Source organism: Leucoraja erinacea, chromosome 14, assembly GCF_028641065.1.
Source record: "Leucoraja erinacea ecotype New England chromosome 14, Leri_hhj_1, whole genome shotgun sequence".
Taxonomy (NCBI): Eukaryota; Metazoa; Chordata; class Chondrichthyes; order Rajiformes; family Rajidae; genus Leucoraja; species Leucoraja erinaceus.
Genome location: NC_073390.1, coordinates 14,057,483 through 14,081,079, shown reverse-complemented (window position 1 = coordinate 14,081,079; position 23,597 = coordinate 14,057,483). Strand labels below are relative to the sequence as shown.

The 23,597-nt window shown below is 44.0% G+C and overlaps 1 protein-coding gene and 1 long non-coding RNA gene across 2 annotated transcripts in view; one reads left to right on the top strand and one right to left on the bottom strand.

Moving 5' to 3' along the window:
- LOC129703302 (uncharacterized) overlaps nt 1-23,597 on the bottom strand; it is a 56,562-nt gene that overhangs the window by 16,333 nt on the left and 16,632 nt on the right. The window lies entirely within an intron of this gene.
- Nucleotides 1-23,597, top strand: part of zbtb38 (zinc finger and BTB domain containing 38) — a 47,748-nt gene that overhangs the window by 20,632 nt on the left and 3,519 nt on the right. Inside the window, 1 exon segment of the mRNA XM_055645650.1 lies at nt 20,204-23,596. Coding sequence (XP_055501625.1) covers nt 20,204-23,596 — 3,393 coding nt within the window.

Below are 23,597 nucleotides of genomic sequence, written 5' to 3'. Positions count from 1 at the left end.
AGGAGACATCACTACAAAATAAAGGGCAGTATCGTTGCTGCTTTAGAGCATCAGAAACCCAGGGTCGATCCTGACTGTGGGTGCTGTCTGTATGGAGTTTGTATGTTCTCCCTGTGATCGCATGGGTTTTCTCAGAGTGCTCCGGTTTCCTCCCACATTCCAAAGATGTACAGGTTTGTAGGTTAGTTGGTGTTGGTAAAATTGTCCCCAGTATGTTGGATAGTGTTTGTGTGCAGGGTGATCACAGGTCGGTGTGGTCTCAGTGGGCCACTGGGCCTGTTTCCGTGCTGTATGTCTAAAGTCTAAAGGCTGCTCATTTTACACTGAGGTACAGTATGTTGAAATTTCTTCCCTCAGAGGGTGGTAGATCCTTGGAATTCTCTCCCTCGGCAGCTGGTGGCAGCTGGATCATAAGATGTATTTAAAATGGAGTTGGGTAAATATTTGCTAGATTGTGGAGTGGAGAGTTATGGCGAATTGGCAAGGGAGTTGAGACCAGCCTAGTCAGCGATATATTAAATGGCAGGGGAGCCTTGAAGAGCCTGACAATCAACTTCTGCTTCTATTTTCATGTGTTGTAGAAGCTCTCTTTGATCAGAACCAGATTTTTCCTAACACTCAAAATCTTAATGAAAAACGTGCTGGAATATTTGACCATTTGAAAATTGGGGAACATCTTAGAAAGCCAGAGTTGTTCTCAGGGTCTGACCTCATTAACAATGGCAGTGGCAGAAATGCTTAATTCCCACCCACCCCATTTCAGTTTTGCACTGTAGAGCCAGGCGACTCTCCTCTGTCTAACCACCATAGTCCCGCCGAGCCTGGGGGGCATCTGCCCAAATATATTTTGTGCTCTGAGCCTAAACCAATCTTTTAAAAGCATATCAATGTGTTAATGTTAAAGGCTACGAGACTGAGATTATAATAAATTAATGAGGGTCTTGTCTGATTCATGCTAGGGAAAATGGCTGAAGAGCAAGATTAGGGTAGGTCTTATCAATACAGGAATTAACAGTGAAACTGATATGTAAACACAGTCATGGAGCATGGAAACTGTTCCTTCAGCCCAACTTGCCCACACCAACAAACATGCCCCAACTACACTAGTCCCACCTGTCTGTGTCTGGCCCATATCCCTCTCAGCCGATCCTATCCATGTACCTGTCTAAATATTTCTTAAATGTTGTGATAGTACCTGCCTAGTATCTTTTCCCTCTCACCTTAAACTTGGGTCCACCGGTTCATGATTCCCCCTACTCTTGACGACAGATGGCGCAATGGTCTAAGTGTTCGGCTGGCGACCGGAAGGTAGCCGGTTCGAATCCCGCTTGGAGTGCATACTGTCGTTGTGTCCTTGGGGCAAGACACTTCACCCACCTTTGCCTGTGTGTAAATATAATGTAATTATGTGAAGCAAATTGGGGTCAATGCAAGTTGACTGAAAATGTGCTATATAAATAAGATTATTATATTATTATTACTCTGGCTAAAAGACTCTGTGCATTTAACCCATTTATGATTTTGTATACCTCTAAGATCATCCCTCATCCTCCTGCACTCCAAGGATGAAAGTCTTAGCCTGCTCAACCACTCCCTCTAGCCTCGAGTCCTGGCAACATCCTCATAAATCTTTTCTGCTCCCTTTCCAGCGTACCAATATATTTCCTCTAACAGGGTGACCTAAGCAGAACATAATGATACTCTAAATATGGCCTCACCAATGCCTTGTACTGCTGCAGCATGACCTCCCAACCTCTCTGTTTAGGAAAGAACTACAGATGCTGGTTTAAATCGAAGATAGACATAAAATGCTGACTGACTCAGCCTGAAGAAGGGTCTCGACCCGAAACGTCACCTATTCCTTCTCTCCAGAGATGCTGCCTGCCCCGTGTCATTCCAGCATTTTGTATCTACCTCCCAATACTCCATACTCTATACTCCATACTGACTGATGAAGGGCAATGTGCTGAAACCTGTCAAGTAGAATGCACGGGGAGAGGGAAAGATAGAGGCTGATATTATGACTCTTTCAAAATGAAATATCTCTTTGAGAGAATAATTTTGGGAGGCTGGAGCTGTTATGCAATAACTGTTTACTTTCCGAGTGGCAATGGTTTCATTCCACTACCATCTTGTTACTCACTGGCACCATGAATGTTTTGTCCTTTTTAGTTGGGGGAGGTGAGGTTGGGAAGTTGAATGTACCCCACTGGGAGGACATTGCAATTTGGAATAGTTTAGCATTTGAGGAGTTTAGTCAAACTAGGAACTCTTCAAGATCAAATTATATAAGTATCTTGAAAAAGAAACTCAGCCAGGTATCAAACAGGGCAGAGAAACCATAGACACGATGAAGAACGTGCTCCAACTAAGATTTTTGCAATTCTTTTGTACGTACTCCTATCTTGACACGAGTAGCCGATGTTTTGTTGCAGCAAATTATCATGGTTTCTCATTAAAACAGAAATGGTCTGTAAATATGTTGCAATTAAAGGGCCTGTCCCACTTTCACGTGTAATTCACAAATTCTCCCGAGTTTTCCCCTTGATTCAAACTCGCCGAATGGTTGTAACGAGTCCGTAGGAGTTTGTAGATGTATCGTAGCGGCTCGTTATGCTAGCCGTAGGTACTGGTGGCATCAGGTAAGTCGGGACATTTTTTCCAGCCCGATGAAAAATGTCCTTGAGTAAAAAAAATGGTCGGGATGAAAGAATTTGCAACTTTTTACTCGTAAGGAGGGCATCGAAATAATGGTCGGAATTCGTAGACTTACTCGTAGGAGTTCGTAGATTACCACGATCTTGATTTTTTTATTAGGTCCTTTAAACTCGGCAGAGGTTTTGAATTAAGTCGTGAAAGTGGGACTGGCCCTTAAGGCTCGATTTGCAAGTTGGAGCTCTGCTTTGTACAGCCTCCACTCCGGCAGACTACCTCCTTTGAAATACTTTGTTTTACAAAGGACAAGGGGTCACAGCTTAAGGATAAAGGGGAAATCCTTTAAAATCGAGATGAGAAGAACTTTTTTCACGCAGAGAGTGGTGAATCTCTGGAACTCTCTGCCACAGAGGGTAGTTGAGGCCAGTTCATTGGCTATATTTAAGAGGGAGTTAGATGTGGCCCTTGTGGCTAAGGGGATCAGGGGGTATGGAGAGAAGGCAGGTACGGGATACTGAGTTGGATGATCAGCCATGATCATATTGAATGGCGGTGCAGGCTCGAAGGGCCGAATGGCCTACTCCTGCACCTAATTTCTATGTTTCTATGTTTACATGCACCATATTATCCCCCAATGGATGAAATGTTAATAGAAAATAAATTCAACCTGCATTAGGCTTTTTAATTGTGATCTGGGAGAGGGTGGATGAGCTAACGGAAGTGGAAAGTGTAGCGTGTCTATAAAAGCAACGTAATCATTTTATTTGCTTTTGTGCAAGACGCTCAAAGCTGTTCCTATTATACAGAGGTCCTAGCGCCACCTTGTGGGGGAAAGCTTCAATAATTCTTGATGACAAAACGTATTTGAATCTTCTGAGCTTCCTTATCCAGGTCTAAATGAGGAACTGCTTACAGTATTTCAGACTTCCTTTTATACTTTAAGAGAAATTTTGCCTGGTGTCGATAAGGTGAATGTTAATGACGTGTTGCTGGATTTGAATGGCGTAGTTGGCTTGAAACCAACTTAAATAACGTTTTAGAATCTGAAGAAGGGTCTTGACCCGAAATGTTACCTATTCCGTTGCTCCATAGATGCTGTCTCACCCGCTGAGTTTCTCCAGCATTTTTGTCTACCTTCGATTTTTCCAGCATCTGCAGTTCTTTCTTAAACATAAATAACGTTTAATGTCTGAGGATTTCATTTAGAAATATTTTTTCTGGAAACCAGTCAAATATATTTCTAGTGGGACCTCTTCATCTTAGACTTGTCAATTTAAAATGCATCAACGTGGTAAATGGGCAGTAGATCTCCTTATTATTCAGAAGGGATGATAGGTTTCAGAAGGTAGAGTTCCCAACAACTATTATTTACAAGGTAGGAATGTTTATTGTGTGTGGAGGCCAGGCATTAATTATTTCCAGCTTGTGTTTGAAATATTCTCCCTTGCTTCTTCAAGTCTGTCAACTACAATATAAGAAACTTGGATAAAAGCTTGAAGTTAAATACTTGGTTACAGAGAAAGAGTAAAATCCCTCTGGTTGGAAGGAAACACTGGCATATTTACGATGAGGAAATTGCCCCGGTTGCATCAGATCAAGACCAGTCTCTCTGATCCCATCTCTCTCAGTCCCTGGTTTGCATTTCAAGCTCTCGTTTCCCATTCTTTAATATCTTGGAGGGTTTTGAAACACTTTTGACAATTGTTTTTGTTTCAATGTCGCAATTATCTTGATAACACAGGAAACCCAGTAGATTCAAATGGAACTAGCTTTAAACCACGCTGCACGTTTGCACTTGAGAGTGGTTTCAAATATATGTTGGAGGCACAGGAGAGATGCTGGAATCTGGAGCAAAAAACAAACTGCTGGAGGAAGTCGGAATCTGAACAGCATGTTCGGGGGGTGGGGGGGGGCATAATTGTGGGGGGTGAGGAGAGGGAGAGGGGTACGTATGGGTGGAAAGGGGGGTGGGGGAGGAATTGTCAAGACTCTGCATCAGGGTCATACTATTGGCAGACACAAGGGACTGCAGATAGAGTCATACGATGTGGAAACAGGCACTTTGGCCCAACTTGCCCATGCTAACCAACATGCCATCTAGACCAGTCCCACCTGCCTGTAGTTGGCCCATATCCCTCTAAACCTATCCTGTCCATATACTGGTCCAAATGTTTTTTAAACATTGTGATTAGTATCTGCCTCACCTACCTCCTCCAGCAGCTCGTTCAATACACCCATCAAAATTTGTGTGTAAAATAAATGCCTCTCAGGTCCCTATTAAATCGATCCCCCCTTGCCTTAATGCTGGAATTTTGAGCAAAAAACAGTGTTGGTGGAACTCAACGGCAACATCTGTGGAGGGAATGAACAGGCAACATTTTGAATCTGAACCCTTTTTCAGACTGAAGAAGGGTCCTGATCCAAACCATTTGTATTAACCAGCATCTGTAGTTGTCTCTTTCTCCGAAATGTCACCTGTCCAGTTCCTCCACAGATTCTGCCTGATCTGCCAAGTTCCCCCAGCACTTTGTGTTCTGTTATACCATTGACAATTGACTGGTAATACCGGGATCTGACTGTTTGGAATTTGAATAGATTTGCCAGCAACAGAATTCAAATAAGTCTGGTAACAATTTTGAATCAATATCCAGGCCAAATGAATAGTCACATAGATGAGTTTGACACCCACTCAAATAAAGCAGTGAAGCTAATTTTTATCACTATTGTCAACATTCATTGTTAAGACTCTGCTGCAGATATGTATCTGACTGAAAGGTAATTAACCTTTTAAAACTCACTTTGGAAAGCATTTAAAATTATTCCCTATATGTATATGCATTTTATTCTTATCTAACAAAGTTGGTCCAATGCTCTTTATGTCAGAGGTCAAACAACTGCCACGTGAGCTTTGTTCCATGTACTCTGGTAATTTATACACAATTAAAGAGCTGAAACCCTGAATTTTGTCCCATTTTGAAAGTTAACCAGACTTTGGCAGCCTACATTTTTAAATAGTTAAGGGAAATGTTTTCCTGGCACCAGATCATATTTAGTTTAGAGACAAAGTGTTTAAGAAGGAACTGCAGATGCTGGCAAATCGAAGGTAGACAAAAGTGCTGGAGAAACTCAGCGGGTGCGGCAGCATCTATGGAGTGAAGGAAATAGGCAACGTTTCTGGCTGAAACCCTTCTTCAGACTGATGTAGGGTGGGGGGGAGGGGTGGGAAGAAGAAAGGAAGAGGAGGAACCAGAGGGCTGAGGGAGAGCTGAGGAAGAGACGATAAGGGCTACAGGAAATTGGAGAAGTCAATGTTCATGCCTTTGGGGTGTAAACTACCCAAGCGGAATATGAGGTGCTCCTCCTCCAATTTCCGGTGGTCCTCACTGGCCATGGAGGAGGCCGAGGATAGAAAGGTCGGATTCGGAATGGGAGGAGGAGTTGAAGTGCTGAGCCACCGGGAGATCAGGTTGGTTAAGGCGGACCGAGCGGAGGTGTTCGGCGAAACAATCGCCAGCCTACGCTTGGTCTCGCCGATGTAGATCAGCTGACATCTAGAGCAGCGGATGCAGTAGATGAGGTTGGAGGAGATGCAGGTGAATCTCTGTCGCACCTGGAACGACTGCTTGGGTCCTTGAATGGAATCGAATCGGGGGGGGGGGGGGTACATCACTTGCGGTTGCAGGGGATAGTGCCCGGGGGGGGGGAGGGGGGGGGGGGTGGTGGGGCCACGTTGTGGAGGTGGTGAAAATGACGGAGGACTATTTGTTGTATGTGACGGCTAGTAGGGTGGAAGGTGAGGATTAGGGGGACTCTGCCCTTGTTACGAGTGGGGGGGATGGGGAGAGAGAGCAGTGTTACGGGGTATTGAAGAGACCCTAGTGCAAGCCTCATCTATAGTGGGGGAGGAGAACCCCCGTTCCCTGAAGAATGAGGACATTTCTGATGCCCTGGTGTGGAACACCTCATCCTGGGAGCAGTGTAGACTGAGGAATTGGGAGTAGGTGATGGAGTCCTTACAAGAAGCAGGGTGGGAAGAAGTGTAGTCTAGCCGTGGGAGTCAGTGGGTTTATAGTACATGTCGGTCAGAAGTCTATCCCCTGCGATGAAGATAGTGAGGTTTAGAAATATTAGGGAAGTGTCGGAAGTGGTCCAGGTGTATTTGAGTGCCGGATGGAAGTTAGTGGTGAAATGATAGCCTGGTATATAGGTATATCTCTGACTTGTGCTAAAGAATAACACAATATGACATGGCCGTGCCTTCAATTTTATCAGTGAAGACTAAGTGGGACCCGTTGGGTCTCAGTCACACGGGAGGCCTGGTCCCCCAACACAACCCGATCCCCCAACGCAACCCGTTCCCCCCCCAAAGCAAAATTCCCCTACCCACCCATAGCCCCCAACTGCGCCGGGGTGGCTCATTTCCCCTCCTCTCCCAGCCCTCTCTCTGCCCCCCCCCCCCCTTTCCTCTTCATGCGTGGGAGGGGGATGTGTGGGTTGGGGGGGAGTGCATGGTGTGGGGGGAGGTGGGGGTGCAGGAGGGGTGTGTGTGGTGCGGGGGGGTGTGTGGGGTGGGAGGGCAGGTATGTATGTGTTGCATCACTTGTTGTTTTCTTCAGGAGGGGGCTGTTGGGGTCGGTGCGGGAGGGGGGAGCATCTTGCACCCGGGGTAGGGGGACGGCTTCAGGCGGGGGCCTGTCGGGAACCAGTGGGGGCAGCAAGTGTGTGTGTTTGTTGCCCGTGTTGTTTGCCCGTGTGTGTGTGTTTGTTGTGTGTGTGTGATGTGTGTGTGTGTGTGTTTGCCCTGTGTGATGTGCCGTGTGCGTTGTTGCCCGTGTGTGTGTGCGTGTTGCCCGTGTGTGTGTGCGTGTGTGTGTGTGTGCGTGTTGCCCGTGTGTGTGTGTGTGTTTGCCCGTGTGTGTGTTGTCGTGTGTGTGCCCGTGTGTGTGTTTGTGTGTGTGTTGTGTGTGTGTGTTTGTTGCCCGTGTGTGTTGCCCGTGTGTGTGTGTGTTGCCTGTGTGATGTGTGTGTTGCCCGTGTGTGTGTTTGTGTGTGTGGCGTGTTGCCCGTGTGTGTGTGCGTGTGTGTGTGTGTGTGCCCGTGTGTGTGTGTTTGTGTTGTTGCCCGTGTGTGTGTGTGTGTGTGGTGTTGCCCGTGTGTGTGTGTGTGTGCTTGTGCCCGTGTGTGTGTGTGTGTTTTGTTGTGGTTCCTGGTGGGTGTCGGTTGTTTCCCTCGTCGGTGTGCTTCCGTGTGTGTGTGTGTGTGTGTTTGTTTGCCCGTGTGTGTGTGTGTGTGTGTTTGTTGCCCGTGTGTGTTGTGTTGCCCGTGTGTGTGTTGCCGTGTGTGTGTTTTTGCCCGTGTGTGTGTGTGTTTGTTGCCCGTGTGTGTGTGTGTTTGTGCCCATGTATGTGTGTTGTGTGTGTATGTTTGTTGCCCGTGTGTGTGTTGTTGCCCGTGTGTGTGTGTTGTTGCCCGTGTGCGTGTGTTTTGCCCCTGCGTGTGTGTTGCCCGTGTGATTTGTGTGTGTGTGCACATGTGATTTGTGTGTGTGTGCACATGCGAACACAATGGCCTTGCTGGGAGGAGAACTTGGGACTGAAGGACCGCAGTGTCCTTGCATCCTGGTGCTGCCAATAGTTTCTGCAATGGCTCGAATCTGAAAACCATAATCTCTGAGCGGCTTTAAAATGCAGGTGAAATGTGACGCTATTGTTATTGGCCATTATGTGGGAAAAACAATTCAGCTTCCAATGCTGGGATCGTGTCCTTTTTAAAAAAAAAAAGGGCTGTTTGATCATTTGTAAGATCTCTTCCATGTACGCTGGTCATTTTCTTTGGTGAAATGTTGTAGTTTAAATTACCATGATGGGAAAGTCACGGCTTGGAAACTGTGTTTATTGGTGTTATTATTAATTTGTATTAGAAAGGTAGGATGGTGTGAACTTCTAGGCAGGCTTTGAACTGGAATAATAGTAGAAAATATTACAGCGTTAAATCCAAGGCCACATATATGTTGTTTTCATAGGAAACATAGGACATAATGTGATTCGCCAGAATGTTGTTTTTTTTAAATGCTCTTGTAAATATAAATCTTGCAATCAAATAGAAGATGCAGAAAGACGACGCGCAAGTAAGGCAGCATCTTTCTCAGTAAGGCAGCTTATCCTAATTACAGGTAATGTTACTAACCTGAAGAATGAACTTTTTCTCTCTCCACCTGGATTGTTTGACATGCTAAGCACATTGCAATTTCCTGTTTTTAATTGGATTTTAAACATGCCTGGTATTTTGTTTTGGTACAGTTGTTAGCCACAGTGAAGTATGTTTTTCTGACCATAGCTCAGAAAATGTCTGATGCAGCCAGGAGTGGGCCACACAACCCCTTGAGCCTGCTGTGTGATTCAGTTAGTGTAAGGCTGATCTGATCTTGGCCTCCATTTTCCTGACTCTTCATCCTCACCACGCTCCAAAAATCTGCTCCAGAGTTTTCTCAAAAGACTGGGTCAGAAAGGGAATTATTGAGTTTGGCAGAAATTGTTCTTTATAAACTGGCAGAATATTGATAGCCCACCAAAAATGTGAGTTTTGAAAGGAGCTCCATTGCACAAGCAGTGAGCAGCTCAGCCAGTGACAACAAATGCAAGGTGTATTGACATTTTAAACTGTAATAAAAATATTACACATTCTTGTCACTAAAACCTAGCAGCTTTAAGATGCTTTTAACTTTGGTGATGCAGCAAGGAAGATAAAATGGAAGCTGAATAATTGCATTGGAGTGTATGTGACAATTTTGAATTGAGATTGTAATACAAGCACAAGTGTAATGCTTAGCAGCTGTTGTTCATCAGTCCCTTCCCTTATTTCTCAGCTACCAACCTGCCACCCACTCACACATTCCAGTGGGCTGACCTGGGTTCTGCCTCTCCCCAAGGGCTGTGGAAGCACATTGTAACTTCCCATTCAAATATAGAATTGCATTCTATGTTGTCTTGCTTCGTTTGAATTTTTGTATCCAGAGCTATTTGATGAACATAAGGAGCAGGAGTCGAGCCTGTTGTATAGTTCTGCCAGTTCAAGGCTAATCTGAATTTCACCTCCATTTTCTTGCCGGTTTATCACTATCATAATACTGGTCCAAAAATCTGCTTGGATTATTCTCATGACAATATAACTCAATAAGACAAGGTAGCACAGTGGCGCAGCAATAAAGTTGCTGTCTTACAGCGTCAGAGACCCAGGTTTGATACTGACTACGGGTGCTGTCTGACTGAGTTTGTACCTTCTCCCTGTGACAGCGTGGGTTTGCCCCAGTTTCCTTCCACACTCCAAAGACATGCAGGTTTGTAGGTTAAGATAGACACAAAATGATGTGGTAAGTCAACGGGGACAGGCAGCATCTCTGGAGAGAAATGGGTATGAGAATGAATGGATGACATTTCGGGTCGAGACCCTTCTTCTCGAACCCGTGTCGACCCGAAATGTCACCCATTCCTTCACCCCAGAGATGCTGCCTGTCCTGCTGAATTACTCCAGCATTCTGTCGATCTTTGGAGTAAACTAGCATCTTCAGTTCCTTCCTACACAGGTTTGTAAACTGCCCCTAATGTGTAGGATGTGAAACTGGGATAACATAGAATTAGTGTACGAGCGATCGTGGGTTGGCACAGACTCGGTGGGCCGAAGGGCCTGTTTCCACGTTGTATCACTAAACTAAACAATCCCTTCCTCCCAGGTATCATTCCAATGAACCTACTCTGAATCACCTCCAATGTAAGTATATTGCTCCTTAAGTTGACAGACCAATACTCTCTGTGTATCTATGTGTGGGGACATACTGCTATCACCTTGTTTAAATATGAAGCAGAAGCTTGACAATTTAATATGTATTACTTTTGCAAGGCAGGTGTTTGTTTATAGAACTAAACTGATTTTTCCAGGGTTGCTTTCTGTAGCTCTGCACAGAATCTTCTTTGAATAAAGTCTTCATGTGTATAGGCAGTATGCAGCAAGCCCATGTGGCATGGTCAGCAGCATTGACTTATCACTGGAACATTGCACACACCAAGTTAAGCTGTGTCATTGTTGAATGGCAGTGAGCCAATGTGGCTGCCTGACTAGTTGCATCGGGAGCCTCGGGGATGTATGAATAAGCTCAAGGATTATCCTGGTGAGAAACTAAATAGATTGTTGTATTCATTAAAGCAAATGAATTGGGCGGCATGGTGCCACAGCAGTAGAGTTGCTGCCCAATAAGAATAAGGGGTAAGCCATTTAGAATCGAGACGAGGAAACACTTTTTCTCACAGAGAGTTGTGAGTCTGTGGAATTCTCTGCCTCAGAGGGCAGTGGAGGCCGGTTCTCTGGATACTTTCAAGAGAGCTAGATAGGGCTCTTAAAGATAGTGGAGTCGGGGGATATGGGGAGAAGGCAGAAACAGGGTACTGATTGGGAATGATCAGCCATGATCACATGAATGGCGGTGCTGGCTCGAAGGGCCGCATGGCCTACTCCTGGACCTATTGTCTATTGAATATTGTCTATTGTCTGTTACAGTGTCAATGTTGTCGCTGGCTTACCAATGATAGACACAACATACTGGAGTAACTCAGCGGGTCGGGCAGCATCTCTGGAGAACATGGATAGGAGACATTTTGGGTCAGGATCCTTCTGAAGATCAGTCTGAAGAAGGGTCCTAGCCCAAAACATCACCTATCCATCTTCTCCAGTGATGCTGCCTGACTCGCTGACATACTCCAGCATTTTGTGTCTTACCTGAGGACAATTTAACTTTGTTTAGTGAGTTGGGTTGTGATGTATAAGGGAAACATTGTATTGTATTGTATTCAAATTTATTGTCATTGTCTCAATTTGAGACAACGAAATGAATTTCCCTTACAGGCAGTATCATAAAAAAATCACAAAGAAATAATAAAAATAAATAATCAATAAATAATAAAACATATTAAAAATAAAATTGAAATTGAATTAAAATTTTAAAAAAGCACAAACACAGAAAGTCCAAGACACAACATAACATAAATGGCACCAAGGTGAGGAAGTCCAGCCAGCCTCCCCTCCGTGTTCATCCGTGGTCGGGGCCTTCCGAGCACCCGCAGTCGCCGCCCCGGGTGGCCCGATGTTCAGGCCCTCACGCCGGACTGGTGGAACGCCGATGCCGATCCCCAACGGTGAACATCCTCTTCCTCAGCGGCCCGGACCTCCTGATCAGTCGCCTCCCGCTGCCGGAGTCTGCAGCTCCTGAGTCCGCAGGCCGAGTCGGGCAGAGTCGCAGGACCCCGCGCTGTCCATCAGCGCCACCCGCGTTGGGAGCTCCGCAAACCGCAGCTCCATGATGTCGGTGCAGCAGGTCCAGCACTCCGGGCTCCAGACGGCGACCCCCGGTAAGGCATCGCCAGCTCAAAACATGGGCTGAGCTGATCACTGGGATATTGAACTTACATTTATATAGTCAAGCTTTATAAGTTTACTATTTGTAATATTTTATGGAGAATTAATCACAGGGTTTTGATTCTTGGATGGCCATCCTGATTTCAACTCCACTGTGAGACCGGCTCAAAACTTGGCCACTGTCTACAGACTAGCTGCAGCAGCTTAATCTAAATCGAATTAAGTGTCAACACTGTTGCTTTCAAGTTGCACACGTCAGATAAGTGTGATTATATTTAAAAACTGCTGGAGTCCAGAGTGTCTAATTGTCATGTGTATCAAAAAGACAACAATGACATTCTTACTTGCAGCAGGATAACAGGTCTGTGAACACAGTATTCATAGATAACATAATAAACAAAAGAAAGTTCAATAAATTAAAAGATAACCTCACTATTAGTGTAAGACTAAAGCTGAAGTACCAAAGTAGTTTGTCGTTTAGTTTGTGTTTGCAGTGTTCAAGAGCCTGTTCAAGAGTTGGGAAGAAACTGTTCCTGAATCTGGAGGTCATGGTTTTCAAACTCTTGTACCTTCTTACCTTCTTACCAAAGGCAGGAGGAAAATGAGAGTGTGTCCAGGTTGGTGTGGGTATCTGATGATGCAGGCAGCTTTTGGTGGCAGCGCCACCTATAAACACATTTGTTGGTGGAGAGGGTAGTCACCGTGATGGACTGGGAGGTATCCACTTTGTGTAATCTTCATTCCTGGACGTCTGAGTTGCCGAAGCACACTGTGATGCAATCAGTCAACATGCTGTCTACTGTGCACCTGTAGAAGCTGTCAACATGTAGAGTTTCCTCAATCTTCAAAGGGAGTAAAAGACTTGGTGGGCTTGGTTTAAGATTGCATGAATGTGCTGGGCTCAGGACAGATCGTCAGAGATACACACTCTCAGGATCAAGTTGTTGCCTCTCCACCACCAATCCGTCAACCAAGATAGGTTTGTGCATCTTCGGCCTTCCTCTTCTAAAGTCAACAATCAGCTTCTTGGTTATACTGACGCTGACAGCAATGTTGTTGTTTTGGCACCATTCAATCAGACGATCGATCTCTCTCCTAAGCTCATCATTACCTGTAATTCGTCCAATAACAGTAGTGTCCTTTGGCAAATTTAAAGATGGGGTTGTAACCGTGGCTGGCTACACAGTCATGGATCTAGAGTGAGTACAGCAGGGGACGGAGCACGGAGCCTGGAGGTGGCCCTGTGAAGAGGGCTCTACTTGCAAAACAGAGTACAATCCATGCATTTATATCGGGGCTGATGCAAAACTGAAATGCTCTAAACCCAGCCTAATCCCACATTCTCCAAAATATCAAGTTGAGATGGAATTGGATAGGCAATGACATATTGATTGCCTGGGAAAATAGCCCTGTACGAGATGTGACAATAATGATTGTGGGAAAGGTAGACAAAATTGTTTGACTTTACGGAGACTGCAGAGATGCACAACATCGAGCTGTATGTGAGGATCAGTATCTATTTCCCTCAATTTAAGACTTTTACACAAAGATAATACCCCTCCCATGTCTATTGAATATTGATAAAGCTTGTTTCCAGTACTTGACCACCAACACTCACAAATGAATTTACTCCTACTTGAAAAAAAACCCTTGCAGTTGAGATTTTGACCAGAGTTTTGTAGGTCGCTGTGGATGGAATCTGGCAAGGAATGAATCATTGCTTGTGTATCAAGATGGCCTGTTGAATACCACAAGCACAGAGAAGAACAAGTTCTGGTTTTGAAGGAAGTGTTCTTGAGATTACATAAGCATAAAGTGAAGTGAAAGCAAACCAATTGTGTGCAATTTGTAACTTAAAATACAGTATCTTGCCTTGAAGTCTAATGCCATTGGCCTCCTGCCAGTGTAGAATGGAAGCTATCCGCAATCTGCTTGTCCATAGATACACCAGAGATAAAGCAGGTAGTACAGTATTGTACATAGTTTTGTCCAGAGTGGTTATAATATAGTGTTACCCATTGTAAAGAGGATAGGAATAAGGAGTGACTTAGTGTGTGCGATGAATGCACTGACCGATAGGCGCCGTTTAACTCTCATTTATTAACAAACAATGTACCAGTTGAAATAAGCAAGTGATCCATCAGGTTATGGTGCTTATGGGCAAATTAAACCTATTACTTTCACTTTATACTTGCTCCTTGTGAGAGTATAAAATTGAGAAGAAGACTTTCCAAACAGTATTGAGAGTCAATAAATTACATTATTTTTACTTGGCAAATTCATAAACCATTTAAGAGTCGTATCAAGTCCCAAATAAACGATGCCTACTACAGCAGTGGCAAAAATGCCAAGCTGGACAATACTTGTACCACTGTACAACAGAATACAGGGGTTCCAAACAGAATGCCACTGCAAATGTTCCAAAAGCAGCTGCATGAAAAGTCTGTTGGATGGGAAAATGTGTTAAATCCGGTGAACACGCATTTCCTACTGACTACCTCTGAAATTACAATCAGGCCCAGAAGAATTTGGTGCTTTAACGGGTATGCAAACAGATGTTAAAAGAATTGACAGATTTGACTCATGCCTGGTTAAAGAAATGAAACCATTTCATATTCATTGTAATGAGTTGTCATGTGAGTAGGAGTGTAACATGTGGGATCAGAGAGCAAAAATACCTACTTCTTCAACATCAATGTTTTAAATCTAAGGACTAAAGAGTTATCCTTATGGGGAAAAATGCCTTTATGCCCCAAGAAAAACACATTGGAAAATAAAACCTTATGCATTAGGTATTAAAAATACTTATAAAGCATTTCCCCATAGTTAGGGATGAAAGAGTTGTCTCTCCCCACCCTACAGGATTTTTAAAATAATTATTTTTAAAACTGTTTTTTTTTTTCCCCCAATGTGTTTTTCTTGGGGCAGAATGAATGTGGAAGATGTAGAGAAGGAGAGGGTGGGGGAAATTAATTACATCGGTTGCTGTGTCTGGGAATGAACACATGTAAAAAAAAATCAATACTGTTCAGAACCAATGCTACTGTAGACCAAATGACCGAAATACAATGGCGACCCATTGACCCAATTGTGTTTTTGTAACACAATTTTCTACAATGCAAGGTTTCGCAAGGATGCAAATATCACTTTTTAGGAGAACTACTTGGACTTGCCATAACAGGAGAAGTCACCCGAACCTCCTTTGAATTTATAATTGTGGACTATTTGCCCTCTTCAGAGAATGCACATAAACCTGTGTAAAAAGGGAATGATGGTTTCCTGAGGCCAAAGGCCAATTAACATGCATTGAAATGAAATATGGGTTCATGCGTGTTATTGGATATATTTTCGCTGAGTTGAAGACTATTTGCGTGTGTGTGTAGTGGCTTAAGTGTAGAACTCACATAAATTGCCAAGGATCAATTGCTGGTAAATGAACAATTTTGGAGCGGCACAGAGGCGCAGTAGAGTTGCTGCCTTACAGCGCCAGAGACCCCGGGCTCAATACTAACTACGGGTGCTGCCTGTACAGAGTTTGTATGTTCTCCCTTTGACTGTGTGGGTTTTCTCCGGGTGCTCCGGTTTCCTCCCACACTACAAAGATGTACAGGTTTGTAGGTTAATTGGCTTCGGTAAAATTGTAAATTGTCCTTGGTGTGTAAGATAGTGCAAGTGTATAGAGTGATCACTGGTTGGCATGGACTCGATGGGCCATAGGGCCTATTTCCACGCTGTATCTCTAAAGTCTAAAGTAAAGTCTAAATGGGTTAGTATAGAACAGGACATGGTTTACAGAAATACCTGCATGAATCTATGACTGTCTATTTCTGATAATAGCCCCCCATTTCAATCTACTCTGTTCAGAACATTCTATTTCATAAAGATACCAAACTAAGTTCTGGTTTCTGTACATCATCTCGCTTTAAATAAAATAACCGACGGGTCAGTCAGAATAGTCAAGGAAGCTCTCCAGAAGAAAGTGTTGCCAGGATATTCAACTCCAGTAAAAGCATTGCTTGGTTAATTTCTTATTCAGAAAAATCTTTTTTTCAAACTCTCCGAGGTAACATTTGAAAGATGCTGCATCTACATATTCAGTCAGCAGCTGTCCTCGGATTTCGTCATTTTTGTGACTGGTTTCACATTAATGATACACACAGCACCAAGTCAGCATATCAGACATGATCAGATTCAGATTCAGATTCAATTTTAATTGTCATTGTCAGTGTACAGTACAGAGACAACGAAATGCATTTAGCATCTCCCTGGAAGAGCGACATAGCAAACGATTTGAATAAATAATAATAAGTGTCCGGGGGGGGTGGTGATTGGCAGTCACCGAGGTACGTTGTTGAGTAGAGTGACAGCCGCCGGAAAGAAGCTGTTCCTCGACCTGCTGGTTCGGCAACGGAGAGACCTGTAGCGCCTCCCGGATGGTAGGAGGGTAAACAGTCCATGGTTGGGGTGAGAGCAGTACTTGGCGATGCTGAGCGCCCTCCGCAGACAGCACTTGCTTTGGACAGACTCAATGGAGGGGAGCGAGGAACCGGTGATGCGTTGGGCAATTTTCACCACCCTCTGCAATGCCTTCCGGCCGGAGACAGAGCAGTTGCCATACCATACTGTGATTCAGTTGGTAAGGATGCTCTCGATGGTGCAGCGGTAGAAGTTCACCAGGATCTGAGGAGACAGATGGACCTTCTTCAGTCTCCTCAGGAAGAAGAGACGCTGATGAGCCTTCTTGATCAGTAGATTGCAGTACAACTTCTGGCAACTGTGCTTTTGGCAAATGTCCCCCTAATCCAAGTTATAAGTATAGACTGAGATGCTGAGGCCTTAACGATTTACAAATGTACATTTTGCTAACTTTAAAATCGGCCATTTATCCTGATTTCCTATCGGTTAAGCTGTCCTTTATTTTTTGTTAATACATTACCTCAATGCCGGTGGTCTTTTAATCAATCTATTAACCTTATTGAATACCCTTATTGAAAACCCTTCATAAATTCAAACCTGTTTCGCATTTTATCCACCCTGTTATATCCTCAAATAACTTTATCGAATCTTTTAAACATTTTTGGTGGATGCAGAATGCCAACCAGCCCAATACGCATTAAAGGAAAACGTTACTGCACCATTTTCTTTTGGTCATTTGGTCTACGATTGCTTTGGTTCTGAACATTATTGATTTTTTTTTTAGATGTGTTCATTCCCAGACACAGCAACCAAAATAATTAACTTCTCCCACCCCCTCCTTCTCTACACCTTCCACATTCATTCTGCCTCAAGAAAAACACATATTTAATATTCGCATGACTGTCAAGCTGATCCAAGAGCAACTTTAAAATTGGTCTGAATTATAGTTATATGACCCATTTTGCATTGAGGCATGGGCTTGCGAATTCATTTTTTAATTTTTTTTTAGAAGTGCAGTAATAACCACACTGATTGCACATCACAGCTCAATCCTGCCACAATTATTGCACAATGTCTGTCCTCTGATACTCAACACCTCTTCTTGTGCACATAAGCAGAAGTTGGGGACGTGTTGGAAGCTGGTGTACCGACAATTAGCCCTTCAGTTAAATGGGACTAATGACCTTTTAGGTTCGGGTTAAGTTTTTTGTTTCGAATCATAGATTCATACAGTATGGAAATAGGCCCTTTGGCCCAACTTGCCCATACCGACCAACATGTCCCATCTGCATTAGTCCCACTTGCCTGTGTTTGGCCAATATCCCTCTAAACCTGTCCTAGCCATGTAACTGTCCAAATGTTTCATAAACATTGCAATAGTCCCTGCCTCAACTACTGTACCTCCTCTGGCAGCTCGTTCCATACACCCATCACACTTTGTGTGAGATAAAAGTGCCCCCCAGATTCCTATTTAATCTTTTCACTTTTACCCTAAAATGATGTCCTCTGAGGGTGGAATCTCAGAATCGTACTGGATAATGAAATGCTTAGATGGAGTGGACTTTGAAAATATGTTTCCTTAATGGAGAGTCATGAATCAGGGGGCCCAGCCTCAGAATAAAAGGACATCCATTTAGAAGGGAGATAAGGAGGCATTTCTTCAGATAGAGGGTGGTGAATCTGCGGGATTCATTGCCACAGTTGGCTGCGGAGGCCAAAACACAGGGTATTTGGAGGACAAGACATTGAACCATTTTCTCTTCCTTTCCAGAGCGACCGCTGAGCTGTTAGCAGTGTTCCACAATTTCAGTTCCCTGAAGGTTGTAACACATGTAGACACGGTGGTGAAGCATGTATTTGGCACGTCTGCCTTCATTGGTCAGTGCATTGAGTACAGGAATTGGGACGTCGTGTTATAACTGTACACGATGTTGGTGTCACCACTACTTGGAGTTGTGTGTGTGATTCTGGTCATCCAGCTAGAGGAAGGAAACTAAGCTAGAAAAGGTGCAGGAAAGATTAACCTGGATGTTACTAGGGCAGATGGGCTTGAGTCACAAGGAGAGACTTGATAAGCTGGGACTTTCTTTCCCTGGAGTGTAGGAGCCTTATTGGTCATCCTATGGAGATATGTACAATCACGAGGGGTGTAGATAAGGTGGATGGATGATCAATCTTTTACCAAGTATAAAGGAGTCTAAAACTCCTTGCTGGCAGCATCATCAAGGACCCACACCATCCTGGTCACACACTCATCTCCCCGCTACCTTCATGCAGAAGGTACAGGAGCCTGAAGACTGCAACGTCCAGGTTCAGAAACAGCTGCTTCCCCACAGCCATCAGGCTATTGAACTCAACTCAAACTAAACTCTGAACATTAATAGCCCATTATCTGTTTATTTGCACTTTATCTGTTTTATTTATTCATGTGAGTGTATATATTTATACAATGGTATATGGACACACTGATCTGTTCTGTATTCATTCATGCCTTCTATAATTCTGTTGTGCTGAAGCAAAGCAAGAATTTAATTGTCCTATCTGGGACACATGACAATAAACCCACTTGAATCTTGAACTTGAGGATGTAGATTTAAGGTGAGAGGAGAAATATTTGGATGAGATATTTGGGTTAACATATGATGAGCCATCAGTTTATACCTTGTCCCTGTGACCCTGTGGGTTTTTTCCGAGCGCTCCAGTTTCCTCCCGCACTCCAAAGATGTACAGGTTAATAGGTTCATTGGCTTCAGTAACATTGTAAATTGTTCCTAGTGTGTAGGATAGTGATAGTGTACGGAGTGATCACTGGTCGGTGTGGACACGGTGGGCCAAAGAGCCTGTTTCCGCGATGTATCTCTAAAGTCTAAATCTTAAGTCTATCGTTTGTTTAAAAGATCATCTAGTAATGAAAAACAATGTTCTTACTATAGCCCCATTTCTCCTATGGGTTGACTTAAATCTTGGGATGATTTTAAATATAATGCAATGCAAATAACATTGTCTTAGATGCTTTTATACCCACATCCAGCGATATTCAGCTTTATTAGCTTTAAATTAATGTAGCTTGAGTGGTGTAATGGAAAGGCAAGGCAGCTTTTTGTCCACACCCATATCAACTGTGCTGAAGAAAATGGTCTAAACCGCCAACTAAAGCCAAGTGCAAGTAGATTTCTATTATGTTTGCTTCTGAGTTATGAGTGTAAATTTTTATAGTTCAAACTCTTGTTGACAAGCAGTCTGCCTCTGAAAATTTAGCAACTTTAATAATGGGACTGAGAATACCTTTGTTTGCAAAAGCAACAGCACCGCACCTGGAATATTAACATCACTGGACAGCAAAATTATTTGTTTCTACTAATATACGATTAGGATGGAACTGCAGCTACTGGAAGAAGGAACTGCAGATCTGGGTTACAAAAAAAAGGCACAGTGCTAGAATAACTCAGAGCATCTACTCAAGATTCCAGCATCTGAAGAAGAGTCCCAACCCAAAATATCATCTATCCATGTTCTCCAGAGACGAGGCATCCCAAGAGAACATGGATAGATGATGTTTCTGATTGGGACCCTTCTTCAGATGCTGGAATCTCATGTATAAGACAAAGTGCTGGAGTAACTCAAACTGTTCAGGCAGCATCTTTTGATGAATGAATCTGTTAATGTACGCTTTGATAGAATGGATTCACTTTCTAATACTGACTAAATTCATTTATTTTCCTTTCAGATGACTGTCATGCCATCAAGTACCGATATTATGGACAACTCCCACAGCCAGACTGTCCTTGGTTGTTTGAATGAACAACGCACCAAAGGTGTATTCTGCGATGTCACCATTGTCGTGGAAGACACCAAATTTAAAGCCCACAAAAATGTATTGGCAGCTTCCAGCACTTACTTTAAGAACCTATTTTCAAGCCAAGAGTTGTGGTTGGTCGGCCATATCCTTGAACTGCCTGACTTCAAGGCAGATGTGTTTGCAGAAATATTGCATTTCATCTACAGCGCAAAGGTGGTGGCCAAAGGGTCTGAGCGAGCGAAAGATCTTGTGGATGGTGGAAAACGACTGGGGATTTCATTTCTGGAAAATCTGGCGCCTTTCCCTCAGCAACACATTGGGCCTGTGGACGCCCTGTGCAGCTCATCATCCAATTCAACTCGATCACTTTCTCCTGCCTCTTCCCTCTCCCTATCAACAGGTTTTCATAACCTGAAAGCCGAGGCCTCCAGTTCTCTATGCGACAAAAGCAGTGAAGATTTCCCGTCTATTAATGGGCCCCGAATCACAAATGCATTTTCCATTTTCAACTTGCAGGATGGCAGCGACTTGTACTTTCCACTTGACTTGACAGCCAATGGCAACAAGAAGGCCATAGGATCTGATAAGCTGCCCATGGTATGTGCTCCCCAGGATACAAATAGAGCACAGCAGAAGCCTGCTCAGACCTTCGCTGAACATTCCTATGCCGTATTCTCCGCCAGAAAAGCTCAGCAAAATGGTGGGCACTCTGGTGTTCAAGAATCTTCAGAAGAAAAGGAAAAGCCTTTATGCAGCGATGGTTGTAAGGCTGCTGACACTGGAGCCGGGCAGGATGGTTATCCAGTAGACCAACTTTGCAAGACAAATCAACCACTTCACGCCACTAGTTCAACTGACTTTAAAGTTCTGCGGTTTAATTTGAATGCACTACAAGCCACAAGTGAAGGTCGTCCAGTAGGCTTATTGCCACTTACTGATCCATTGAATGAGCCTACCGTTAATACGCAGGAAACTACCGGTGGAGTTACTGCTGCAGAGAAATGTTCCCCTGCGAGGGAAAACGTGACAAAATCAGTGCCTAATGCTGTTTGGTCTGAAACTATGCCGGAAAAGGAAAGCCAAGCTGCCTACAGCTGTATGTATTGCCCGCGATCTTTTAGCACTCGAGTTTCATTGAATGTTCATTCCCAGATCCACACAACCCTGTTAGAAAAGCCCCTGTCTTGCAGACACTGTGGTAAACCATTTGTTCACCTCAAGAGGCTCCAGACACACGAGCATCTTTGCAGAGGGCCCGGAACGGTTCTGCCCGACTCTGGTCCTACAGAGGAGCACATGGAGAACTTTTCCAGTGACAATGAAGTTGCAAGAAGTGAGGAGGATCTAAATATGTCGTCTTGTGCTTCGGAACCGGAGAATACCAACAAGCGCACGCTAAATTTGGTACGGTCAAGGCGAGGCAGCAGCTCACCGGACCCAGAACATTTTGTCAAGGTTGTTGAGGGGCACATTCTGTATTTCTGCAGTGTTTGCAAGCGCTCCTATGTGACTCTCTCCAGCTTGAAGAGACACGCCAATGTCCATTCATGGAGGAGAAGCTATCCCTGCCACTACTGCAGTAAAGTATTTGCATTAGCTGAATATCGTACCAAACATGAAATATGGCACACAGGTGAGAGGCGGTACCAATGCATCTTTTGTTTGGAGACTTTTATGACCTACTATACTTTGAAAACGCATCAGAAAGCGTATCATGGCATTGACCCAGGTCTTCCCACGAATAAGAAAACGGCCAATGTGGGATACAGAGCCAAGATGTATCCATTCAAACTGTACAGGCTTCTACCTATGAAGCTACAAAAGAGACCATACAAAACCTACACTCGATCATGTCCAAATAGGTTCAACCGTAATCAAGTTTCTGGAGTTTCTTCAAATGATGAAAATATGGCACCTGTTGACCTCGGTAACCTTTCGATTACCAATCCATCATCTACTTCAGAGAATTTGCAAGATAACTTGATCTCTTCAGAGACCATTCCTTCAGAACAGCCGCTTCATTTTGCATCAACTCGGGATGGGCCAAGTGAAGAAGAACAACAACCTCGCCTGCCTGGAGAAAATGGCTGCCAATACAATGCTTCCTCGCCTGCTTGGACTTCAACAGAAGGTGAAGCTAATAGTAGCAGTAAACGTTGTATTGATAATGGACCACAAGGCTTGGCCACTGATGTAAATACAGCAGGTCTCTCTGTTATTAATTATGGGCATACAGCTCCCTCTGTGATAATGCATAGCAATAGGGTTTCATCGGTTATCAAGCATGGAAATGCATTTTCTTCTGTCATTACGTACAGTGGTGGTACAGAGCTTGGTAGCGATGGTTATCCGACATGCCCAAAGACCAATATTAGTAGCGATTCCTCAGATGCAAAAACAAGGAAAAGCATAACGAAAGATGGTGTTAAAACGCAGAATAAAAGTGGACTTAGGAAGGCAATAGAATCAGCAGTGGGAAGTGGACAACTGGCAGGACCTGGGGCTACGCACAAGAACCGATCAAGCAGCTTCTCTGCTGGAAGCCGTACAGAAACCTACATTGCGAAGCCTGCCTGCCCGGGAACCTCCAGAGACAACCAGGTAGCTCCTCTTTGCCAAATTACAGTGAAAATTGGGGACAAAGCGGTTGTACAAAGACACATCTCTGGCTCCAAACTGTTCCGCCGAAAAGGTCGGAAGCCAAAATGGATGGTAGGAAAAGAAGATAAAGTGGTTGAAAGTTTCAAGATGGAAGAAGATGACGATCAAAACCTGAAGTCGTCCAATTGTCCAGATCCTGCTGGAAGTATCGCAGATCCCGCAGGAGGTTTAGAAACGTGCGATGAAATGAGTGATCATGATTCAAATGACAAACTCTGGCGACCATACTATACATACAAGCCAAAAAAGAAAGCTAAAGGGTTTCATAAAATGCGGAAGTCTAGGTGGAAAAAACAGAGAGGAACTAAGGACCAAATTCATCCTGATTCTGTATCTAGTACAACTGAAGAAAAGGATGTTGACATCCCTGAAGAAATTACTCATGGTAACGTCGTTGATGATGAATCCCAAGAGAGCAGCAATCGACTCGATAATAAAATAAAGCCTGTCGATGAGGAAATGGAAAGCGACCTAAAATGGAATTTGGCTACAAAGCCTTACTCGTGCACTCTCTGCACAAGGTTATTTACAAACTCTTCTACTCTGAAGACTCACCTCAGATGTCACACTGGTGAGCAGCCATTCACCTGTGAAACTTGTGGACGCCGGTTTTCCGTCCAAGGGAACCTTCACAAGCATCAACGCATTCACCTGGGCATGA